Below are 20,628 nucleotides of genomic sequence, written 5' to 3'. Positions count from 1 at the left end.
AAACAACAGTTGTTTTTTTTATTATATGTTCCCTCTGTGACGAAGTACATTATTTAAGGCCATCGTAACATTTAAAAAAAAAACAGTTTTCTGCTGTTAAATCCCTCTCGTCCGGACTCTAACTGTATGATTACGTTCTCGCTGTCTGGGTTAAAAAAAGAGATGCATTAACCATGAGGTTCTGGCAGCTCATCTGCTCTTCCTCGTCTTTATCCCACCCTCTCTGGGAAATTGGATGCTACTAAGACAGCAACTGAGATGGTTTACAGATGGGCGAGCAGGCTGCGTCTATTTAGTCCAACCTGATGATTCAGACTCATTTGTCCCCGAGGGCTGCTGGGTCCAGTCGCCATGGTGATGCTGAAGTAGTTTCCTATCCTGCTGCTGCTTTTTTATTTAAAAAAAACTTCCAGTTTGAAATAATACTCTTCTACAAATACATACATATATATATATGTATAAATTGACATTGTTTCACTCTACTTTTACTAAAAATGTATGTCTTTTGTGATGCGTGATACTAACACTCTGTCTATTCATGCAGCCGGAAGAATCCCAGGTAAACATTTAACTTGGCCTTTTGACTGTGAAGCTGTGTTTTTGCCATCAGTCTTTCCGTCAGCCTTTTCCAGTTTGTTTGTCTTTCTCTGATTGCACTTTACTTCCCTTTGCTGTCCTCTGCTATCTTCATTTATGGAATCAAGCGGTTAATTTTTACCTTAGAAACTGAGCCCAAAACTTTTATGAATTCAGACAGATTTTCAAGTTTTTGTTGTGCATTTTTTAAACTAGAGTAATCTTATTCAAGAATAAAGCTTAAAATGACTTGATTAATATCACTTTAGTTTATTCTTAAAACAAACGAATAAACATTAGACATTTCCAAAGTAAATGTTTCCCCTTAAAGTCCCATTCCAATCACCTTTTCATCTATTTTAAGCATTCCAGTTGGTCTTATAGTCACGATTATGCCGTTTTTAGGCGCAAAAAAATTAACCTTTATTAATTTTTAGGCCATATTTTCTGCAGAGCGGCGAGACTCTATTGGAAATTTGCCTCTGAGTTCTGATTCAAACCTATATGTACAAAGAATGCAGTGTTCCGTCATCTATTGTGGGTTTTTTGTTCTAAAAATATTATGGAACAGATAAAATCCATAAAGTAGACTTACAGATGTTTCAAGGCTGCAAAACCCCCCTTTACACACCTTTTTTCAGACAGACATGAACATTTTCACACTTTTCTCTCTTGTTAAGACTCTCAGATTTCAAACTGGCATGGAAAAATGAGTCAAGTATTATAGAATGAAATACAAATCTCATTGCAATTAAATGTTTATGAAGGTTTGTAGAGCTGCATGTATATGCACAGGAGACACGGCAGAGAGGCGATTGATTGACAAGGTCTCCTCCAGCACATCAGGATGGAGAACACAAAGCGCTGTTTTACAAAAAAAGAAAAGAAGTAAAAGCGGACAAAATTTCACTAAAAACATATCCACGAAACAGTGACACTGTGAAAGGTGAACTGTGATATAGCGAGGGAACACTATAGTTTTATTAATGTATGTCCTCCGTCATCCGAAAAAATACCACAAGAACATGATAAAAACACACATTTATTTTGCACACAGTGGTCCCGATACATGAATACCTGTACAGTTCAAGGATGCATCACTTCAGGTTAGATCTATAGATGTGCAGCAGTTTGTTCAGCCATCGTTGTTTTCTTTCCTGACTCTACCTACATGTGAAGTTATTGTTCTAAGATGCTTTTTAAATGTGTTTATTTTTTTTTTTGGTATTTTTAGGTTGTTGTTGTTTTTGATGTTTTCTTTTTTTAAAGTTTTGCATGTCTGTCTTTGTTGCCCTTTCACAGGAATCCTGGAATGGCCTTTCTGGACAAAGCTCGTCGTAGTGGCCATTGGCTTCACAGGTGGACTGGTTTTCATGTATGTCCAGTGCAAAGTCTACATCCATCTATGGAAGAGACTCAAGGCCTACAACCGGGTCATATATGTGCAGAACCGGCCAGACACGTGTAAAAAGCTGGCACTGGAGAAGCCGCCGCTCCTGGATCCCAATCCAGAAAACAAAGAGATGCTGGCCCACACTCAGTCCGACACAAACTCCTCCCAGTATATAGAGACAGAGGACTACAGTATGGAGGTTCTTCATGTCTGACACCTGGTCCGTTTTGTCCCCCGTTTCTCATCATAAACACACGAGTAGCAGGCACGGAAACCTTCAGAGACGTCATCCTCTCTCTGATCACAGACTGAGCCACTATCCTCTTGTGGCTTTTTCTTCCACCCAGTTTTCAAACTTCATTGGACTCCTCTTTTAGTCCACTCTCCTAAAGTTCCTTTCCCAGGACGGACAGTTGGTTTGAGTGTTGAGGAACATCTGTCTGCAGACGTACTACGTGTGCACCTTCAGACTGCGATACTGGAACCTGAAGCGGTGATGGAGGGTCATACCTTTCTGTTGGGTTTGTTTCTATCTTGCTTGTGGATTCGTTGGACTTGTTTTTTCTTACCTCCCTTGAGTCTTGGGCTAAGCTGGGTCAATGTAGCGCCGTGTGTTGAATCTCTGTAAGCTTCCAGATACTGCCATCTCTGCTGCTGCGGTGTGTCAGCAGGATTTCAGCTCCGCCGGTCTGGGTCTGACCAGGACTTGATCTGGACACGCATCAAAGCACTTTTATTTTTTTATGCCCCTCGACACAACTCCTCCCTTCCTCTACTTCCTTTCTTTTTCTTCAGTGTGACCTAATTCCTTAATATTCTTCGTTTTGGGGGAGCACAGTGAAAACTGAAACGCACAAACTCACAGATTACCCCTCCCTCGGACTGCAGAAAGGGGAATTGAGGTCAAAAAGGGTGGAAAATGCTGAAAGCAAGACAAATGGCGAGTCAGCCACATGGCTCCTCTGCCCTTACAAGAACTTTTTGAAGTCTGAGAATGTAATCTTTTTACATAATAAAAATAAATAAAATTCGATTTTTTTGTATTTACTGTTAACAGGAAGTTGTGAGAATAATTTCCTCGTCTTGAAGAGGTCGTGGAAGCCTTTGAGCATAACCAGCGTTGCTCTCCTTTTGTTTCCTACTTTGTGAAAAAGATACAGTATTGGCAGTGTGATGTTCCATGTGCAGTTTTTAGTATATGTTGCTTAGTCAAACATGAGAAATCCTCAGCTTCCTGCTTTCAGATCTTTCGTGTGGCATCGACAGCAGATGGATTATCACAGGGCGTGTTGATCAAAAACCAGTCAGATACCCCTACTTTCAAAGTGAGGCTTGTTCTGCTGCAGATCTGGACTTTTTATCCATTTCAAACTGCTTCTAAAAACTTTAACAAGTAACTAGATCTGAGTATGTTTTGCAGAGTCATGGCAATTCAAGCCAGCAGACCTTAAAGAACCTGCATATTGTCTTTGTTCTAACTGAGAATCTTCAGTTCACCATTTCATCTTCTCAGTGTGCTCTATTTATTTTTACAACATCAACATTTAAATTGGAAAATCGTTTAAAAATATTGTTGTAATAGTTAGACTGCACTGGCATGAACTGTGAAAAGCATCTGGACTAGATCGCCACCTGCTGGTGTGAAGTTGAAGGCGCTGTCTGAGTCAGGAAGCAGAGAACTTCTTGGGGGTGAAGTGTTTCTGGGCTTTCAATCCTATGTAATTTTTGTTTGTTTGTTTGTTTGTTTGTGTGTGTGGAAACACAGCAATGCTAGGCTCATGTTGAGTCTCACAGCCATTCTTGCAACATGCACATTTACAAAACCGTCTTTGATAGAGGAACGGTCTGACAGTACTGCTCAGCAGCAATAAACAAGAGCAGTGCTTTGTTTTTGTGAAAGTCCATATTGTGTTTCTGTGTATGCTCTGTAATGATTGGAGACCTCAATCCTAACGTAATTAAGAAGTCAATTTTAATTAAGACCATAAAGTTTCTTTTTAACATACAGACCCAGAAGGCTCAGTGCAAGTAGGTAAAAAGTGCAATTACTAGGCAGGGTGACCTCTGGAAATAAAATGTGCAACTTTTGTTTTTTTTTCTGTCAGTGTTTGTATTTATTTTGCAGAGAATCGTGCAGCTGATTTAAAAATCCTGTTTTATCAGTCATTTTATGCAATTTACGTATTGCGTTTTGCGTTAAAAGGACAAAAAGCCTCATCTCATTCCAGCTTATTTAGATATTGAAGACAAACTTCTGCTCACTTCCTAAACCAAAACTTTCATGAATCTTTAACTGCAAAAAAGTAAAACATGACTTTTTTAAATATAAAATTTGGAATATTTAGGGTTTTCTGCCCTAAAACTTTTGAGGAGCTGGCTCCATTCATAAAGTCTAACACGTTTTGATGATAAAAACTGAGGCCACCTTTAGTTGCACAAATAAAACATTTTCCTTTTTTTTTCCTTCTGTTAGACATGGATTAAATAAAATGTAGATCTCCTATACGCATGTTTGTCTTTTTTTTTCTCCAAAATCCATGTCTGGGAAAACTGAGCCTTATCTCTTACCACTGATTTAAAAATTCCTTTCTCAGGCGCAGTATTTTAGCCTCACCTTTAGTTTATCCTTTGTTCTTTAGTCACTTTTGTTCCATCATGTTTGGAAGGTGTAACTTGGATAAAAGCAGCATTTGTTTACTACTGACTGGACTTGAAGTTATGGCTGTTCCCTTGTTTTTTTTGTCATTCCTCAAGTTTGTCTGTGAATTTACTTTGTTAGAGTAATTGTAATGGAATTTGTTAAAAGTACTTTTTAAGAGAAATGGGTGTGTTCATTTCACATGTTTGAACAAATATGTAGAATTAAAAAAATAAAAATAAAATTACTTTTAACATGTTTTGTCATGTCTGTAACAAATCCGAAAGGTTTATCAATATGAAACAGTTGGACTCATGATGTCCTGTTCTTGACTACAAAAAGGGAAAAAAAACTTGTCTTGTTAATGTTTGTGTAAATCCACAAAAACTACAATTCCCAGAGCCCCACCCCTGATGCATTTGATGTCATTGTAAATTCCCAAGTGTCTTTTGTAGATGCCAAATGGAGTTAATTCAATATTGTGCAGTGGTTGGGAGATATCCAGGTTTAGATATGTCCTATACACAGGACAAATTTAAATTCCTGGTAGTCAGGAAGACATGAAACGTTAGAATGACAAAAAGAAACATACATTTTAATTATCATTTAAATTTGTATTTATCATGCAAACAACTTCCACATTTTGACCTTCACCTGTCAGAATAAAATAACAAAATTGTAAGTTTTTACAAGATCAAACAAAAAAACTCAATGTAGATGGTTATATTTTTAAACCATAAATGCAAATCATATATTAAGGTTTAAGTTTACTTTTCTGACTTTTGTTTTTTAAGTATAGAAAGTAGGAGTGAAATGAGTTTTGGTCCTCAAACAGCAACACTGTTTGGGATTTTGTCAGGGGACAGGTAGGCGTAGGGCAACTTCTTTCCGTCGTTCCTTTTCTTGATGAAGCTGCTGATCTCTGTCAGCTGCTTCCTGAACTTCTCCATGGCCTGTTTTACTGGCTTCTCAATGAAGTGCTCATCCGGATACATGCCCAGGTACAGCTGCAGGGAGGAAAAGAGACTCGACGGGTCACTCGGCCCGGAGAAAAACAAAAGTTTTCCTGTTCGGGTGGTTTTGTGCTTTGCATACCTCGTTCTCTTGGAATTGGCTGAGGGCCCAGACGGCCCCCAGGTGCCAGCTGGAGCGGCCACGATCAGGGAGGCTGTCGATGATCAGATTCACATTTGCCAGACCTTTTTCATTTGGAGGAGGCTTCCGCATGGTGGGGGGGGCATTGGGGATCCAGGAGCACCAGTCGTACTACACAGTTCACAGACAGACATAGATCGATGTTCATAAAAAAGGAAAGTAAGTCTCTCTTGGATGTTTAACTGCAAGTGACAACCTATTCCTGCCACTTTAATAAATCTACAATATGCCTTTTTTATCCACAGAATGATCACTTTTCATTTTCTACATTAAGTCGCCCACCTGTCCAAAATTCACAGCTGCATGCTGGGATGAAGCCGTGAACACCACAACTGTCAGGTACTCAATCAGCTCCTCGCACGTTTTCACAGACTTTGGAAACTCTGCATGCAAATTAAGAACACACAAGTGACAAAATGTGGTCAAAGCCTTACAAATGCACTTCATTCTTTCACAAGAAAAAAATATCTTGCACAAATGATGGAGAAAGGTTCGATGACGTTGCGACAGTGGAGCTTTGGTAGGTTCCACCAAACTCCTTCTGCACTTTAAAAATGAATCCATTTGCAAACTAGCTTAGCTGGTTTACATTGATGGTGTAATGCCCACCACAGTGATCAAAGTCCTGCATGCCGAAGCTGCACACGTCTTTAATGAAAGCCTGGATCTCTTCATCCTCCTGCACTCGCTCATCACAGGTGTAGTAAATGGACACCACATCCGACACAAAGCTGTCAGGAAGAAAAAAGACCTTAAACCGAGGATAGAACCGCTTAAACTTCCTTTTTTCTATGTTGCAGATGCAGCAGTAAAAATTGTGTCACATCTTTTACTGCTCATCTTTTCTTGTGAAATTTCTGGACCAAAAACGCTTTTTTTTTCTCTGTTGCTTTTACTTTTTCGTGGCCTCCCACACTTTGTAGCCGTCATCCCTGTAGAAATAGGTGGGCATCTCCTCCACGTCGTCCATGTTACGAGACTTGATCATTTCAGGGAAGCAAAGAGACTTGTAGGTCAGGGTCTTCATGGCCTTCTGGATCAGCTGGACGTGACCACCCCCACCTGTCGCATTCGCCTGGATGCAGGGAAGAAAATTGTCATTTATATCCTTCTGTAGCAAAAGTACAACCTTAACCACTGAATATGTCTCAATAATGAGCAGAAGATTTCTCATTATCATCATAGCTATTTCATTTGGTTCAACTTAAAGTTGCTTTACAGTCAGACCCCATGATAGTTTTTTTAAAGCTTTAAATAATTGATGCATTTTAGTATGCACAAAAGGCTAGCACAAAACAAAAGACTGTAAACTGTTATAGATGGTTACCTTAAATTTTTACACACATGCATAGATGGAAAAACCTTTTTGTCTTTTAAAAAGCTCAGGTGCACACTTCCTACATTGTTCTTATTAAAAACCAAAAAGGTAGATAATTTAACAGTCTTCCATTGAGATAGCTTCCATTATAATTTCTGTTGACTTTTATTCAAATCAGACTGAACCTGTGAAATGGAAACGATGTATTAGTTAGTTTTTTGTTTTGCTATGTTACTATGTGTTACAAGTTTTATAGCCGTATTGATCACTAATATCCCACATAGCAAATGTTCCTTATGTTGTGCATCCCGTATCGACAATTTTTCTTTTCATTATGAAAGGCATGTCTGATATTCAACAGCAAAACATGTCGTCATGAAATGTCAGATTGTGTTGTTATAAAAAATTCTGGTGTTTGGTTAAAACTCATACAAGCAAAACCATCCGTTTAGACTTTTTATGTTTAACTTTCAGCTTTCATTATAAATTTTGTTAAAATTAGTTATATGTTATTAAATTAACATTTTCCAAAGTGACCTCAAACTACAACTCAGTGATTTTACTTTAAAGCTAATATAGCAACTATAATTACTATTTTTCATATTCACCTGGAACAGGTGAATGTGAGATGGTTTGATTCAATTTTTTATTTCATTTTTTAAAATAAAAGTAAAAAATGTATAACATCTGTCTACAAATGAAGACAAAAAATGTCATTTTTAATTCACAAAAATTAAAATTAAAATTCCTGCCTTTTTACACAGTAAATTTCTTTATATTTAAAATGGTTTGAACAAACATAGTTATGTATGTTTTTTTATTTGCCTAATTAGTTTAGTTTCAGAATTTTTTATTCATATTTTATTCTAAATTATAAAAATGTAAAAAGTAGTCTAAAACTCTCAGTCATTAATAATCTACTAGATAACTTTAACTATTTATTTTCCGGGTTGTTCACGTTTGTGTTTTTGTGTTCACAAACTCGCCTTGTCAAAGATCCCGCACTCACAGATGAGCTGCTCTCTGGCTTTGGTGTTTATCGCAATAGTAAAGCGGATGTGTGGAATGAGGAGCTGGAGGAGGAAAAATAAGGAATTGGTTAATCTATTGGTAATCAGTCAAGCAATCGATCAATGAACCTTTACCTTATACACGGGATGAACAGCTGGAAGCTGTCTAAACATGGCGATGCCAAACACCTCCGTCATCAAATGTGTCCTCAGCAGATGTGTGACAGTCTGGTGGATCTGGAAGTCGGATGAACGAACCCAGATCTTAGCCAGCAGCCAGTCATATTCAGAATCGGTTGGAAGGAAGATTGGGTTTTCTTTTGGATCTTGACCAAGCTGAAACAGACAGTTAAGTGGGGTGATATTTCCATTTAAAAAACGGGGTCTCCCCATGACATTATTGTACCGCTATGGATCAGGGACTCTGTACCTGTATGGCTATGGGCATGATCTTTTTCTGATTGTTCTTGTACAGCAGACAGATTGGTGCCGCCAGGTACTGCAGTGTGCAGGGGTCTGTACTGTTTGCACTGATACCATCCAACAGCTCACAGTCCACTATGTAAACGTTACCAGCCTGGAGTCAAAATAGCAGCGTAAAAATGCCATCAGGAAGAGGATCAGGCAGAACTCGACTGATGTTCTTGACAAAACAAAGCCCACGCTCAAAGTTTTAGAAATGCAAAGTCAACCTCCATTTCCTGCTCTAGAGTTAGTTCCCTCTCCAGACTGACAGAAACCATCTCATCAGTGACAGGAAACTTGTCGGGAAGTTTGTGACACTTCCGGATCAGCACTGGGTTGCAGCCATTCAAGAACTGGTAGCCAAACATGAAGTCTTCTTTCCAGTGCTCCATCACGTATTCTAGAGCAAGACACAAAGGATGTGACATGAGAACAAAGCTCAACAACATAAAAGCATCACATCATGTGACATGTGAAACAAGACGATAAAATATAAAATGACTCAAAATAAAAGATGTGGCATCAAGATTATAACATGTGGAAATTGATTGGATCAAACATGACATAAAAGAAATGATAACATAACCTAAATAAACATTAAATGATGAAATATATGACAGTACAAAAGTATAATAATGAAAAGTATAAAAAATATTTGACATGAAAGATTGCAAAACATACGAAAAAAATGATAAAACAAGTGAAAAAGTAAAATAGCATTAACAGACATAAAAGGTATGATATTAGAAAAGTAAAATAAAGTTAAAAAAAATAAAAGGAAAGATGACATTTTAAAAATTTACAGGCCTGAAATAAATAAAAGCCATGAGAAAAAATGATGTTAATTAAAATGACAAAATGACAGGACAAGAAAGATTGTAGGGAAGGAAATAATAGATGACATGAAGCTTGGAATGAACATGGATGTGACGTGAAAATGTTAGTGTGTAAAAAAAGTAGCATAGCGTAACAAAAATATTAAATAAATCAGATGTTGTGTGAAAATTAAACAAATGATGATAATGTAAATAACATATGAGAAAAAGGCATTGCAAAGTAATCATCCCACTAAACAAATTAAACGTACCTCAACATAAACGTAGCATGACATATACAAAATAAGTACAAAATTACATCGCCAGATATGACATCAAATAAGTAAATGTACACAAAAGTTACCTGAAATTGTGTTTTTGATCCTCACAAAGATCTTCTCAAAGTCACCAAAGTCGCTCCAGGAGGACTGGAACATGTGCATGAACTGGTTTACACACAGGTTCTCTATTCTGGAATCATCATCAAAAGTGGTATCAAACGGATTTATCACATTTGTCAGAATGAAACAAATATAACATGTAATTTGTAATAAAAAAACAAAAAAACAATAATAATAATAATAATTGAATTTTTAATCCATGCAATAACTTTAGGAAGACTTGAATATCAAATAAAATATGAAGAGGAGTTTGCATGTTCAGTATTCCATCCCCTTTGAAGCTGGAATAGTGCGTGGCACATCCTGTTTCAGAAGTTGCATCTTTGATGAGTAAATAAAAACATATTTGCACGTACGCCTTACTGTAGTTTAGCAAAAAATCCATTCCCTTCTCACTGTCGAACTGGATGTCTCTGGGCAGTTCCTTGTGTTTGTTTGCATTTATGCTCATTGGAAATCCCGGCTGCCATTCTTTCCATCTGCAGAGAAGGTCAGAGCTGTAAAGCGAACCATTGTGGTGTTCCCCACTGCGTGTGGAAAATAAGCTTACTTGTAAATCTTTCTCCTGGTTTCCAGCTCCTTTTGCCTGTGCTGCTTAACCAGGCTGGTTTTGTCATCCTGTGGCAAAAATGCTACAAAGAGACAGGAGAAGATGACATATCTACTCGGTCAAACTGCAGATTGAGTTGTGGGAATTAAAGATTTCCAGAAAAATGACCTCGTCCGTCACGCAGCACCACTTCACTGTCGTCCACCAGCCAGCGGAAACAGGGGAACTCCAAGTAGTCTCCAGATGGGGTCTTGACTGTGATGTACCTGCAGTACCAGTCATCTTGCACCCAGTACTTCTTCTTCTCGAGCTTCACAAACACGAGGTCACCAAGGTTCTCGCTGGTTCTCACATCATAGGAGTCGATCTGCAATAAAGTGCAAATCCAACATTTTGAACATTCCTGCTGCAAATTTGCAGAGACTCAAAGAATCTTTTTTTAATAAGAAAGGTAACAACCAGATTGGTTTTTGGATTAACTGATCGTTGAAAGGCAATACTTTGAGTAATTTAGGTCATATTTTAACATCTATTTAAGGTTTGAAAAATAATTTAATATTATTTTTATTTTGTCATTTGTGAGTTTATCATTTAAACCATGTTTATCATCATGGTATTTATTGGATACCAATTTACATTTTTGCATACAGAATCCCCTTTTTCTTCTGGGCTGTCATCAAAAAAATAGAACTACAGTAAAATTTGTTATTTGAAATAAATTTTGGAGGCAAGCGTGCTTGGTGCCCGTTTGTTTAACATAAATAATATTAAACAGTTGTGTTTTATTGTCTGCTAAACAAACATTTTGTTTCCAGTTTTTTTATGAGCAGTACATTTTATTCAAAAAGATTACAAATTGTTCCCTTTTCAAAGGAGTCTAAGTTTACTCAAAACATTCATTCATTCATTCATTCATTTTCTATACCGTTTTTCCCTTTCGGGGTCAAGGGGCTGCCGGAGGCGGAGCCTGTCCCGGCCACTTGTGGGCGAAGGCAGGGGACGCCCTGGACAGGTCGCCAGTCTGTCGCAGGGTAGAATGTCCACAATCACACACCCATTCACTCTCACACTCACACCTAGGGACAATTTAGAGTTGCCAGTTGACCTTTGACTCAAAACCATCTAAAAAAATAAAAAAAATAATTAACACATCATTTTAAATACCGGTAGTAAAATTAAAAACCATCACAAAATTGAAATTTAACTTTGAAAAATGTAATTTATTTTGCCTTTGTGGGCGATAAAAGTAAATGTTAAAAAAAACGTGCCTCACTAATTACATCTGCTTTTGTGCGCATGTAAAATGTAAAATGCTTTACAAAGAATCAAACATTTTGCAGAAAATGTTCCTTCCAATCAAAATCCAGGCTGATAATCTTCTGTTGTTAAATCAACAGAAACAATTTTGCATACATTTTTTATAATTTATGCTATTTACCTATGACAAGCAACACAGTATACTATTTTACAAATACATTTTCTTTGAACATTTCACTTCTCTGCTTTTATTACTAGTTTAAGGATGTTGTACAACCAGAAAAAACTCTTTTTTTTTAATTGCAGGTACCTGTTGAGTTTTACTCTATAAAACTTTTGTCATATTTGCTACAATAAACAGTTGCAGTTTTTCTGCAACTCTTTTTATGAATCCAAACACAGAAGAAAGCAGCGTCTTTTGGCGTCACTTACCGCCCCCCTCTCAAAGTCATTGTAAAGAGGCTTGTCCAGAAGTGTCCTCTCGCTGCACGTCTCCGTGCCCACCAAGGTTATATAGATGTAGTCATCCGTCCCTGCAAACCACTGATTTCCTGTGGCAATAGTCACTGTGTAGGAAGGCATGGCGACCACAAAAGATAAAAATGACTGATGAAATGTCCAGAGAAAAGTTCCAAAGAGGAACAAATCTGCATCAAAATCAAACTAGAATCGGCCTATCTTCTATCCACAGAAAGTTGAACTCAAATTTTGATCAAAATGTTTTTTCTTTATCTGTCTACACGTAGCTGTTCTTTCTTCATCTCTTGCGCGGTCAGTGAAGCAATGAGTATGTCCTGATGTTTCCTCAGACAGGCCTTTCATCGGTAGATTAGATCCACACCCTCAAACTGTGGACCACCCCTTTATCAGATCCGGTTTTTGTTTCATTATATTTCTCTGAATATGAATACAATCTTTACAGTTTGTTGCAGAAATAAAAGTTTTTTAAATTCATTTTTAACGTTTTTTACAAAGTAAAAAGTGTTGTGCTTTCAGTTCTTTAAAAATTAGTTTTTACTACATCTATTTCTTCTACCTGGACATAACTAACCCTTTGGAAATGTGTTGTGGGCACACATCCGTCTCATTTACCAGTCAAATTTGGTGTGGTGCCGGACAACAACAGGCAGTGTTTTTTAGCTAAATACATGCAAATGCGTCACAAAGCCTTTCTGTGGCTCGAAAGATGAAACTGCATTTCCATCAATAACAGGGAAGTCTGTAACCCTGCTGGGGGGCGGGGGGTAGTCCAGGTACAATTCAGTTGTTTTTTTGGACAATAAATTGGACAAAAAAAGCTCATGTGATTCAGATAGTAGTTAGGAAAAAAATAAGTAATGGAGACAGCAGAAAACCCAAATTGATCTTCCTTTAGTCACGACTTAAATCGCCTGATCAGATAATAGCATTCAGAAGATAGGAATGCAGCACATTTACACATACAAGGAAACATAATCCCACATCCTTTGCATTCAGCAGAGGAGTAAATGGGAGGAAAGGTATGTCACTTCATGAAACACCAAAGCTGTTTTGACAGTTCGCTGCTTGATCTGATGTTTTTGAAGACTCAGAAGAGGTTAAATGTGGATTTCTCAGGATGGTTTAGATGTAGGCTTTTGTCTTTTTGATACCTGATTCCATTTACAACGCAGATGTTCTGCAGCAGTGTCTGTTTATTCTGATGAACAGTGAGGCAAAAAAGTAATTTACCAACAAATTCTTAAAATCAGACAATGTGATTTTCTGTTTTTTTCTCATTTTGTCTCTCATAGTTGAGGTTTACCTATGATGAAAATTCCAGGCCTCATCTTTTGAAGTGGGAGAACTTGCTCCATTGGTGGCTGACCAAATACTTTTTTTCCCCATTGTATGCTATTTATAGTGCTGTGAGGCTAATAATTGAAAGGTGAACAAAATCAAGAACTCTACAATTCTGTTGTGCTTTTTTGCCAAACAACTTTGTAACAATGCGGTTTTCAGGAAACGTATTTTAGTAAAGGATTTCTACAAATTTGTTTTTTTGCTTTTTCTAAACCCCCTTTAATCTATTCAACCAAGCCAATATGACTTTTATTTTAAGGAATAACGGTCAGTTTTTCAGATGTTTCACTTTTTGTTGCACAAGTGGAAAAATTATTGTTTTTAAATCATTTCTTCAGACATCTTTAAGATCTATAGCTGTTTTTATGGTGACACTCCAGTACAGAATGATAGACAGTACAGAGAAAAGCAAAATAAGGCAAAAGATTAAAAAAAATAAGAACAAATAAAAGCATATAGGTCTTTCAGAGAAAGCAGAAAGTAAACACATTCTCCACACACAGAAGCCAAATCTTACAGGTTTTGGAGCAGTAATGTAGAAGCGAACATGAATAGTGTTTTCAGCTCTGACAATAAATACTACAATGTTTTTGCAACACTGCCACCCAGTGGCAACAAACATCTAAATCAAGAAATTAAGCATCAGTGCAAACTATGCCAGAGTTCTCATGCGAAAAACAGATCTTTCCAGGCATTTCAGAGCAACATCCATCGAGTTTCATTTGTCCAGAGAAGATTTCCTGTCAATTTTAACACAACAAAAAAAAGAAATGTCATCCACAGTATTTGCATTGCTATATTTTGTTTTGTTTTGTTCAACACCTAATGAAGAAATTGGGATAAATTCCACTTTGTGTTACAGAAGTTGTTTCTACTTTGAGAAATTTGTAGACAAAGACTAAATAAGCACTTAATCTCCAAACATTAAAGATCTCAAACAACTTAAGTTTAAATATCCTTTGCAGCAGCGACGTGTTTTCCTCAGATCGGATGAGCTTAAAGAAAATATGTACCTCTAGTAATAAACTGATAAAACATTACAAAAAATTTTCCCAAAAAAAAAATGCTTTTCCAGTAAAATAAAAATCAACAAAACATTTGATCACATAAAGCTTGGGGAAAAAATCCATGTTAAGTATTTTTTGTAAGAGAATATTTTAAAAAATTAAAATCTTTTTTTTACAGAATTTCCTCCTCTGGTGCTTTTGATGAATTTAAGGATCAAGCTTAAGACGCAGCGAGCGAGGCGGAAGTCTCTAATAGTTACTGAGGTCAACTGGCTTATTGATCGCAGCTCAAAGAGCTGACTAGTTGAGGTGGAGGAGCTGTTTCATGAACTCGTAGGTGGTGAAGGCCATAGCCTGGGAGGGGATGCAGCGGATGTAGTTCAGGGAGAGGCCCCTATACAAGCCCCTCCTGATGCCATACGTCTCATACACGTACTTCATGGTCTTCATCGGTGATCTGTTCAAGCACAAAGAAAAACAAAACCTTTTTTTCTGTTCAGTTTGTTATATTAGGTGAATAATAATCCATTTACAAATGCAGAATCTCTAAGGTGCTGCCTGTGAGGTGGCAAAAAAGCAAATGAACTGAATCCAAAGTGATGAGGAGAATTAGCTGCGATCCTCACCCACACTTATCGGAATCCGGAAGCGCGGTTCCCAGCTGCATTCTTCTCCGTGTGACATCCAGGGGGTACCTGCAACACCAACGCCAGCACTTACCGACGGCAAACGCTTGAAGATGCTGGTTGATCGGCTGCAGCACTTACGAGACCGTCTGGGCAAAGGCACCGGCAACCCCTCCACAGAGCAGGTTGATGTGGCTTTTGAGAACTAGGACATCGGGGTTGTCTGAGGAGGGCCGTCCCAGCTTCTCTGGGAAATGTTTCAGACCGAGGCTCTTCAGGGTGCCAAAGGTAAAGAACGAAAGACCTGGAAAGTGGCAGGAAAGTGGCTGTAAATAGTTGTTTAGGGTGTTCATGTACAACATTCACATATCTGGTGGAATTTCCCCCCCCACTTTTAGCTGTATCCTTCAGGGGCTGCCACAGCAAATCCTCCACCTCCATCTAATCCACTCCTCAGCATCCTCCTCTCACCAACCACCCTAATGACCTCCTTGACTACTTCTATGAACCTCCTCTAGACTTCCTTCCTGGTAGCTGTCCCTCCCTCCAAACCATCTGACCATCTGACCACCAATCTGCCTTTCTGAAATTATCTCCAAAACCTCTAACATGATGGATCCATTCCTGATCTCATCCATCCTCATCACTCCCAAAGAGAACCTCAACATCGTCAGATCTGATTCCTCCAGCTCTGCTCCCTGTCTCTTTTTCAGAGGCACTGTCGCATGTCTCCCTGTAACCTCACCATTCCACTTGAGTTCCTCTCATTTCCACAGATCTTCTGTCTTTCCAAAGCAAGCCTCCACCTCTCTAGATGTTACTCCACCTGCTCCCTGCTCTCACTACAGATCACGGTGTCATCTACAAACATAGTGATCTACAAAAGATTTTTGTCTAACCTCATCTCCTGAAAAAGGAGCTCCGCCTTGGTTCTGTCCCACTTCCACCTCAACTCCTCTGTCACACCTACAGCTCGTCTCACCACTGTCCTGCAGCTTTGTCCTGAAAAACTTCAACAAACTTCTCTGCCATTCCAGACTTCCTCATCCAAACCACAGCTCCTCTCTCTGTGTCCTGACAGACTTTCTCTAGATCTACAAAGACGATGAAGCTCCTGACCTTTTCTGTTGCTCTCCAGAATCATCCTCAAAGCAAGTATTGCATCTGTGGTTCTCTTTCTCATCTCCCTGTTTTTGTCAGAGCGTGAACATTACCTGCATAAGGAGCCATTCCAATAAGTGTTGGCGTGAGACCTCTATAAAAGCCAGAGACTCCTTCCTTTGAAAAAAGAAAAAGAAAAACGTAAACAGAATAGAAATACACCCAAAATCACTTCAAATATAAAGTAAAAATGTGCAAAATGTATCATGAAGAAGTCACCATCCGATAGACAGACTGGAAGACATTCACAATTCCAGAGTAGCGATGATGTCCTGTCACTTGAAAGGCCAGCCTGGCTCGCACTACGTCCAGAGGGTAAGTGAACATCACCGCAGTCAACCCTAAAAACGTAAACATTTGTGTAGCAAAACACAAGTTAAGCCACGAGTGTTATAGGGAAGTGGTTTTTATAGTTCAAAACTGAATATCCAGAATAAAATTTCCGTCCTCTGTTAATCTGTGTTTATTATTTATATTTACAAAATTAGTTTTCTTACACAACATATTTTACATCAAGACATATGTAACGGTGACAGAAAGTGATGAGCGGGCCTGACATGACGTCAGACGCAGACGAAGGCGCGAGGGGACAGACGTTGGAAAACAGAAAAAAAAGAACGGTTGGACGGGGAGAGAGACTGGTCGGATGGGATGTCTCGGCTTCTTAAAAAACTGTTTTGAAGAAAATAACCTGGAGTAGGTTCGACAGTGATTTAGAGACGGCAGTATCTCGCTCGTTACGTGAGAAGTGCAGGAAGACAGCCAGCACGTAAGGAGGAGTTCCCCAGGCCGCAAGCTTCGGGATTTCGGAGGCGGGGCCCGGAGGCAGGGCACGGAGGCGGAGCGCGGTGTCTGTGACAGCTCCGTCAGCGGAGAAGAGGAGTTCCCGCAGAGCGGCGTATTGCTGAGCAGTTTCTGAAAGAGTATTCCCCTGCCATACAGCTAACATCCCAGTGATTCACTGTGGTAATTCACCAGCTGTACACCATTCTACTGGTCTGGAGAGAAGGTACTGTTTTATTTTATCTTTTGAAGCTGAGAACTCAGTTCAAGCCGGGAAAACATCTGAGGCCAAGGAGGCGGGCACCACTGTCTTTGAACATTTACGTTTTTGAAGACCATTCGGGATTAGAGACCAGTTCGATTTCCCCGCGGAAAAGAACCGTCTGAAGCTAACTGTCAAAACCGTTAACTGACTGTTACGCCGTTCGGGCATCTCGCGCCCATTCTGGAAGAAAACTGTTATCAACGTCTGGAGTTAGTTAATCGGAGGAAGTCGAGAGCTCTACTGTCTTGATTTATTCATTTCTATTTGTTCATTTGTTTGATCACCATTTTATATTGGATCTATTTATTTATTTATTGTGTGGTTTATTGACTTTCAAGTTTTTTTTTTGTTTCCGGACTGTCAAATAATTCACCTGGTGTTTTACATCCAAATCTGTTTTCTTTTGAACATACAAAGTAGAAAGTAATATTTCTTTTACTACTTTAGAGAGGTAACACAGATTAATCCTTGTTCAAATAAATGTTTGCTGTTTTCATTGAGCCAGTTACAGAGGTCTAGGTTTTAATTTTTGAAGATTGTTCTGGGTTAGGGGCACTCCATCACTCTGGCTGGTTGTTGTAAAGGCAGGATCTGTGCAAGTGAGCTTCAAGTGCATTGCAGAACGACGCTTCAGCTGACTGACAAGGATCAAGTTCTGAAGCCTGTCTTACTACACCCATTCACTACCAAAAGGTTTTAGAGTTAGGCCAGGGTGACAGAACACACACCTTCCAAACGAAGGCACAGGAGTTAAAGGGACTGACAGGTGTGGGCAGGGACCTGCATTACTGTTAGTCGACCAGAGCAAGCTTAATATTTGTACCCCTATTAGTTAGGATTTCAATCCTTTACACATAGATGGGTTTAAATAAGACACAGTGATGGAGAGGAATCAGTGGTTCATTCAATTTAACTAATACGTTCAGTTCTTTTATTTACGCTTTGCATTACAGACTCGGCAGTACAGATTAGGCTGGTCGTGGTTCAGGGATAAGTTTAGAAAAGCTGGACACGGACTGATTGATGCCAACTCACCAGAAAGTCATGTTTCAATTGGGGATTATTAAAATAAATTAAAAAAAGAAAATCAAATCATTTTATTATTTTTATTCCTGCCCATTTCTTTTGCATACATTTTTAAATAAAGCAGTCAAAACAGCATTTACAAAATAAAAGGGAATACCAAATAATTGTGAATAATTTTACGAACTTAGGAACAAGTCATTAATAATTTCAATTACCGTAGTAAGAAAAGTCTTTTGTCACTGAAGTCTGAAAGGTTGCTCAGATTAAATTTAGCTACAGGGACTATTAATTTGTTCCTACAAGTTCAGTTTCTACATGTACAAATTAGTTGATAATTCAGTTAGTTGCATGTGACTTTACAGGTCGGGTCAATAGGAAAAAAGGCAAGAGAGCAACTATTGTTAATGTTTTGAATTACTGATCCGATCAAAAATGAAAAACTCTAAACTGGAAACATAATCATAGTAGGAGGTTTAGGAGTTGTCATCTGGAATTAGTTTTTAAAGTTGAGAGCAGGTTTCACCTCTAATCCAAAAGGCTTTGTCAATTCTGACCTACAACTATGATGGAATCAACCTGGATGAATGAGTCTTCATCGACATATCTAAACTGGAAACTTAAACCTACAAAGAGCAGGTTTTTTTGTTTTTTGTTCTCACCTGCCATTGAACCTGCCATAAGGCGGTGGACATGTCCAGTGATCCCAACTCGTGTATTCAGCAGCTGTAGATGAAATAAATCAACACAACACATAAAAAACCTTTTTCTGGCATGTTTTCAGGTTATGAAGTGTATAAATACCTTCTTATATTTGTCAAAGGCCATAAACTGAATTGCTCCGTAAGGAAATATCCTGACCATCATTGCACCGTTACCCTTGTACAATCCAAGGATGCCTTCTTTCTTTGGCACATTTAGGAGAGTAGAAAACACTCCTGCAGACAAAGTTCATAGAATTCAAATCAGAAGCACAAATGTTCATGTAGAAAATATTCTGGCTAAAGCTAAATGGTTACCCAGATGTTTGTAGTGGGGGCTCTGGCCTTGAAGAAGAATCTTGACTCTGTCCAGAGGAGCAATGGTAGTTTTGGCACAGCATCCTGCTACACCTAAAGGAGAGGAAACTTTAACGAGATCTGAATCGCACAGCCGTACATGTGCTGCATGGAAACAAAGTGGGTCTCCTAAGTCTTACAGCATTTTCCCACATTTTAAGCATAAAAATATGTTCGCAAACGAACCCGATCTTTTGAACGGCTCACTAACATGAACAATGGGAATCGAGTCGCGATTGACTGGGAACTAATTTCTATTTTGTAAGTAAATGAAATCTAAAAATGATTAGGGAATCAAAGTCTCCCATTGTACCTCCAGCAACAAAGGAGCGAAGCCAGTGGTAGTCCCCTTTGGCAGGGGTGGTGCTGGTCATGGTTGGGGCTGCGGAGACGACGGTCTCCAGGCTTATTTCCTCTGCTCAGGTATCTGCCACATCCATGACTGGGAGATTTGATTATACTGAAAGAAAGAAAAAGTGCATTCCAACTAAAATGGGTCACAAAACAAACAGAACTCTGTGAAATACCAAAATAAAAGTTTTATCTCCCTGACGTCTTGGTTCTTGGTTGTGTACTTGAAGGTTAATACTTCAAGTACACAATGAACAACTAGAGGCTGATAAATGCTAAGGTCATTTAAACGATTTTCTGTTTGTAATTAAAGTGTAGTACAGAGGTTGTCTAGTGAGAGAATTATAAACAAGAAATATACGCACCGCTGAAGGCGCAATGACAGCAGAGGAGATGTTTGTTTCAGATGAAAAGATACGTTCAACAAATTTAAAGCAAAAAAAAAAAAAACAACAACAAATCTAAAGCCTTTCCTCATCATAGCTTTTATCTTAACCTGTAAAAGACTTACCGGTTTCCTTCACCCCCGCGTAATCCGACTCGTTCCGGTGTAAACGCCGCACAGCAACGAATACAAACGACTGTCACACGGATAAAGTCGTTGTTGATGTTTTTAGCAGAAAATCCAACTTCAAAATGTCGAACAGAAGTTATTAAGGTTTCTACATCCGTGTACTTTGCCCGTAGATGTCAAGCTGATTCTGATCAAAATCGACGCACTATGATGACGTCACTTAAGTAACCAGGAGACGCTATGGGGAGGGACTTGATTATTTAATTTTTTTTATTTTATTTTCATTTTTATTTTGTTTTCACTTCATTTTTTTAACATAATAATAATAATAATAATAATAATAATAATAATAATAATAATAATAATAATAATGTTACAAAAATATTATTATTATTTACGTCTCATTTGCATTTTTCTTTTCATTTTTTTCACAATTATTTT

The 20,628-nt window shown here is 38.4% G+C and overlaps 3 protein-coding genes across 7 annotated transcripts in view; 1 reads left to right on the top strand and 2 right to left on the bottom strand.

Moving 5' to 3' along the window:
- marchf8 (membrane-associated ring finger (C3HC4) 8) overlaps positions 1 to 4,863 on the top strand; it is a 75,277-nt gene extending 70,414 nt beyond the window's left edge. For 2 of the 4 annotated variants that reach the window (XM_011484453.4, XM_011484454.4), the window contains exons 7-8: positions 545 to 559; positions 1,879 to 4,863. In XM_011484453.4, the coding sequence (XP_011482755.1) occupies positions 545 to 559; positions 1,879 to 2,183 (320 nt within the window). In that variant the 3' untranslated portion in view covers positions 2,184 to 4,863. The remainder of the gene's footprint in view (positions 1 to 544; positions 560 to 1,878) is intronic. The other 2 variants (XM_011484455.4, XM_078932036.1) reach the window with 2 other exon arrangements.
- A 321-nt stretch (positions 4,864 to 5,184) lies between these two features.
- alox5a (arachidonate 5-lipoxygenase a) lies at positions 5,185 to 12,380 on the bottom strand. The gene is made up of 14 exons (XM_004077133.5): positions 12,011 to 12,380; positions 10,490 to 10,688; positions 10,322 to 10,403; positions 10,128 to 10,250; positions 9,735 to 9,841; positions 8,783 to 8,955; positions 8,521 to 8,667; positions 8,226 to 8,426; positions 8,067 to 8,153; positions 6,659 to 6,837; positions 6,372 to 6,493; positions 6,045 to 6,145; positions 5,703 to 5,873; positions 5,185 to 5,614 (listed from the first exon to the last, which is right to left on the bottom strand). The coding sequence occupies exons 1-14, from the start codon at positions 12,158 to 12,160 to the stop codon at positions 5,435 to 5,437; spliced, it is 2,022 nt and encodes a 673-aa protein (XP_004077181.1). The 5' UTR covers positions 12,161 to 12,380; the 3' UTR covers positions 5,185 to 5,434.
- Positions 12,381 to 13,742: 1,362 nt separating this feature from the next.
- Positions 13,743 to 20,429, bottom strand: slc25a16 (solute carrier family 25 member 16). Of its 2 annotated transcripts, XM_023963442.2 has the most exons (11): positions 20,185 to 20,429; positions 19,636 to 19,782; positions 19,284 to 19,376; positions 19,069 to 19,202; positions 18,927 to 18,990; positions 16,413 to 16,534; positions 16,247 to 16,310; positions 15,174 to 15,336; positions 15,033 to 15,101; positions 14,843 to 14,863; positions 13,743 to 14,139 (listed from the first exon to the last, which is right to left on the bottom strand). In XM_023963442.2, exons 2-11 carry the CDS (start codon positions 19,694 to 19,696, stop codon positions 14,118 to 14,120), a joined length of 813 nt encoding a protein of 270 aa, XP_023819210.1. In that variant the 5' UTR covers positions 19,697 to 19,782; positions 20,185 to 20,429; the 3' UTR covers positions 13,743 to 14,117. The 2 variants fall into 2 exon arrangements, with proteins under 2 accessions (XP_023819210.1, XP_023819208.1); XM_023963440.2 differs by having other exon boundaries at positions 13,743 to 14,863.
- Between the last annotated feature and the right edge of the window lie 199 nt (positions 20,430 to 20,628).

This window comes from Oryzias latipes, chromosome 15, assembly GCF_053564925.1.
Source record: "Oryzias latipes strain Hd-rR chromosome 15, Olatipes_Hd-rR_3.1".
NCBI classification, from domain to species: domain Eukaryota; kingdom Metazoa; phylum Chordata; class Actinopteri; order Beloniformes; family Adrianichthyidae; genus Oryzias; species Oryzias latipes.
This window is presented reverse-complemented; position numbering and strand designations above follow the sequence as displayed.

Coding starts and splice junctions, on each gene's coding strand:
- slc25a16 (XM_023963440.2), bottom strand. CDS start 19,696: ATGACCAGCACCACCCCTGCCAAAGGGGACTACCACTGGCTTCGCTCC. Junction 19,377..19,635: donor TCGCTCCTTTGTTGCTGGAG/GTACAATGGGAG, acceptor CCTCTCCTTTAG/GTGTAGCAGGATGCTGTGCC. Junction 18,991..19,068: donor CCTTTGACAAATATAAGAAG/GTATTTATACAC, acceptor TTTCATCTACAG/CTGCTGAATACACGAGTTGG.
- alox5a (XM_004077133.5), bottom strand. CDS start 12,160: ATGCCTTCCTACACAGTGACTATTGCCACAGGAAATCAGTGGTTTGCA. Junction 8,956..9,734: donor GATCAAAAACACAATTTCAG/GTAACTTTTGTG, acceptor GTCTTGCTCTAG/AATACGTGATGGAGCACTGG. Junction 5,874..6,044: donor CAGCTGTGAATTTTGGACAG/GTGGGCGACTTA, acceptor TGAACTGTGTAG/TACGACTGGTGCTCCTGGAT.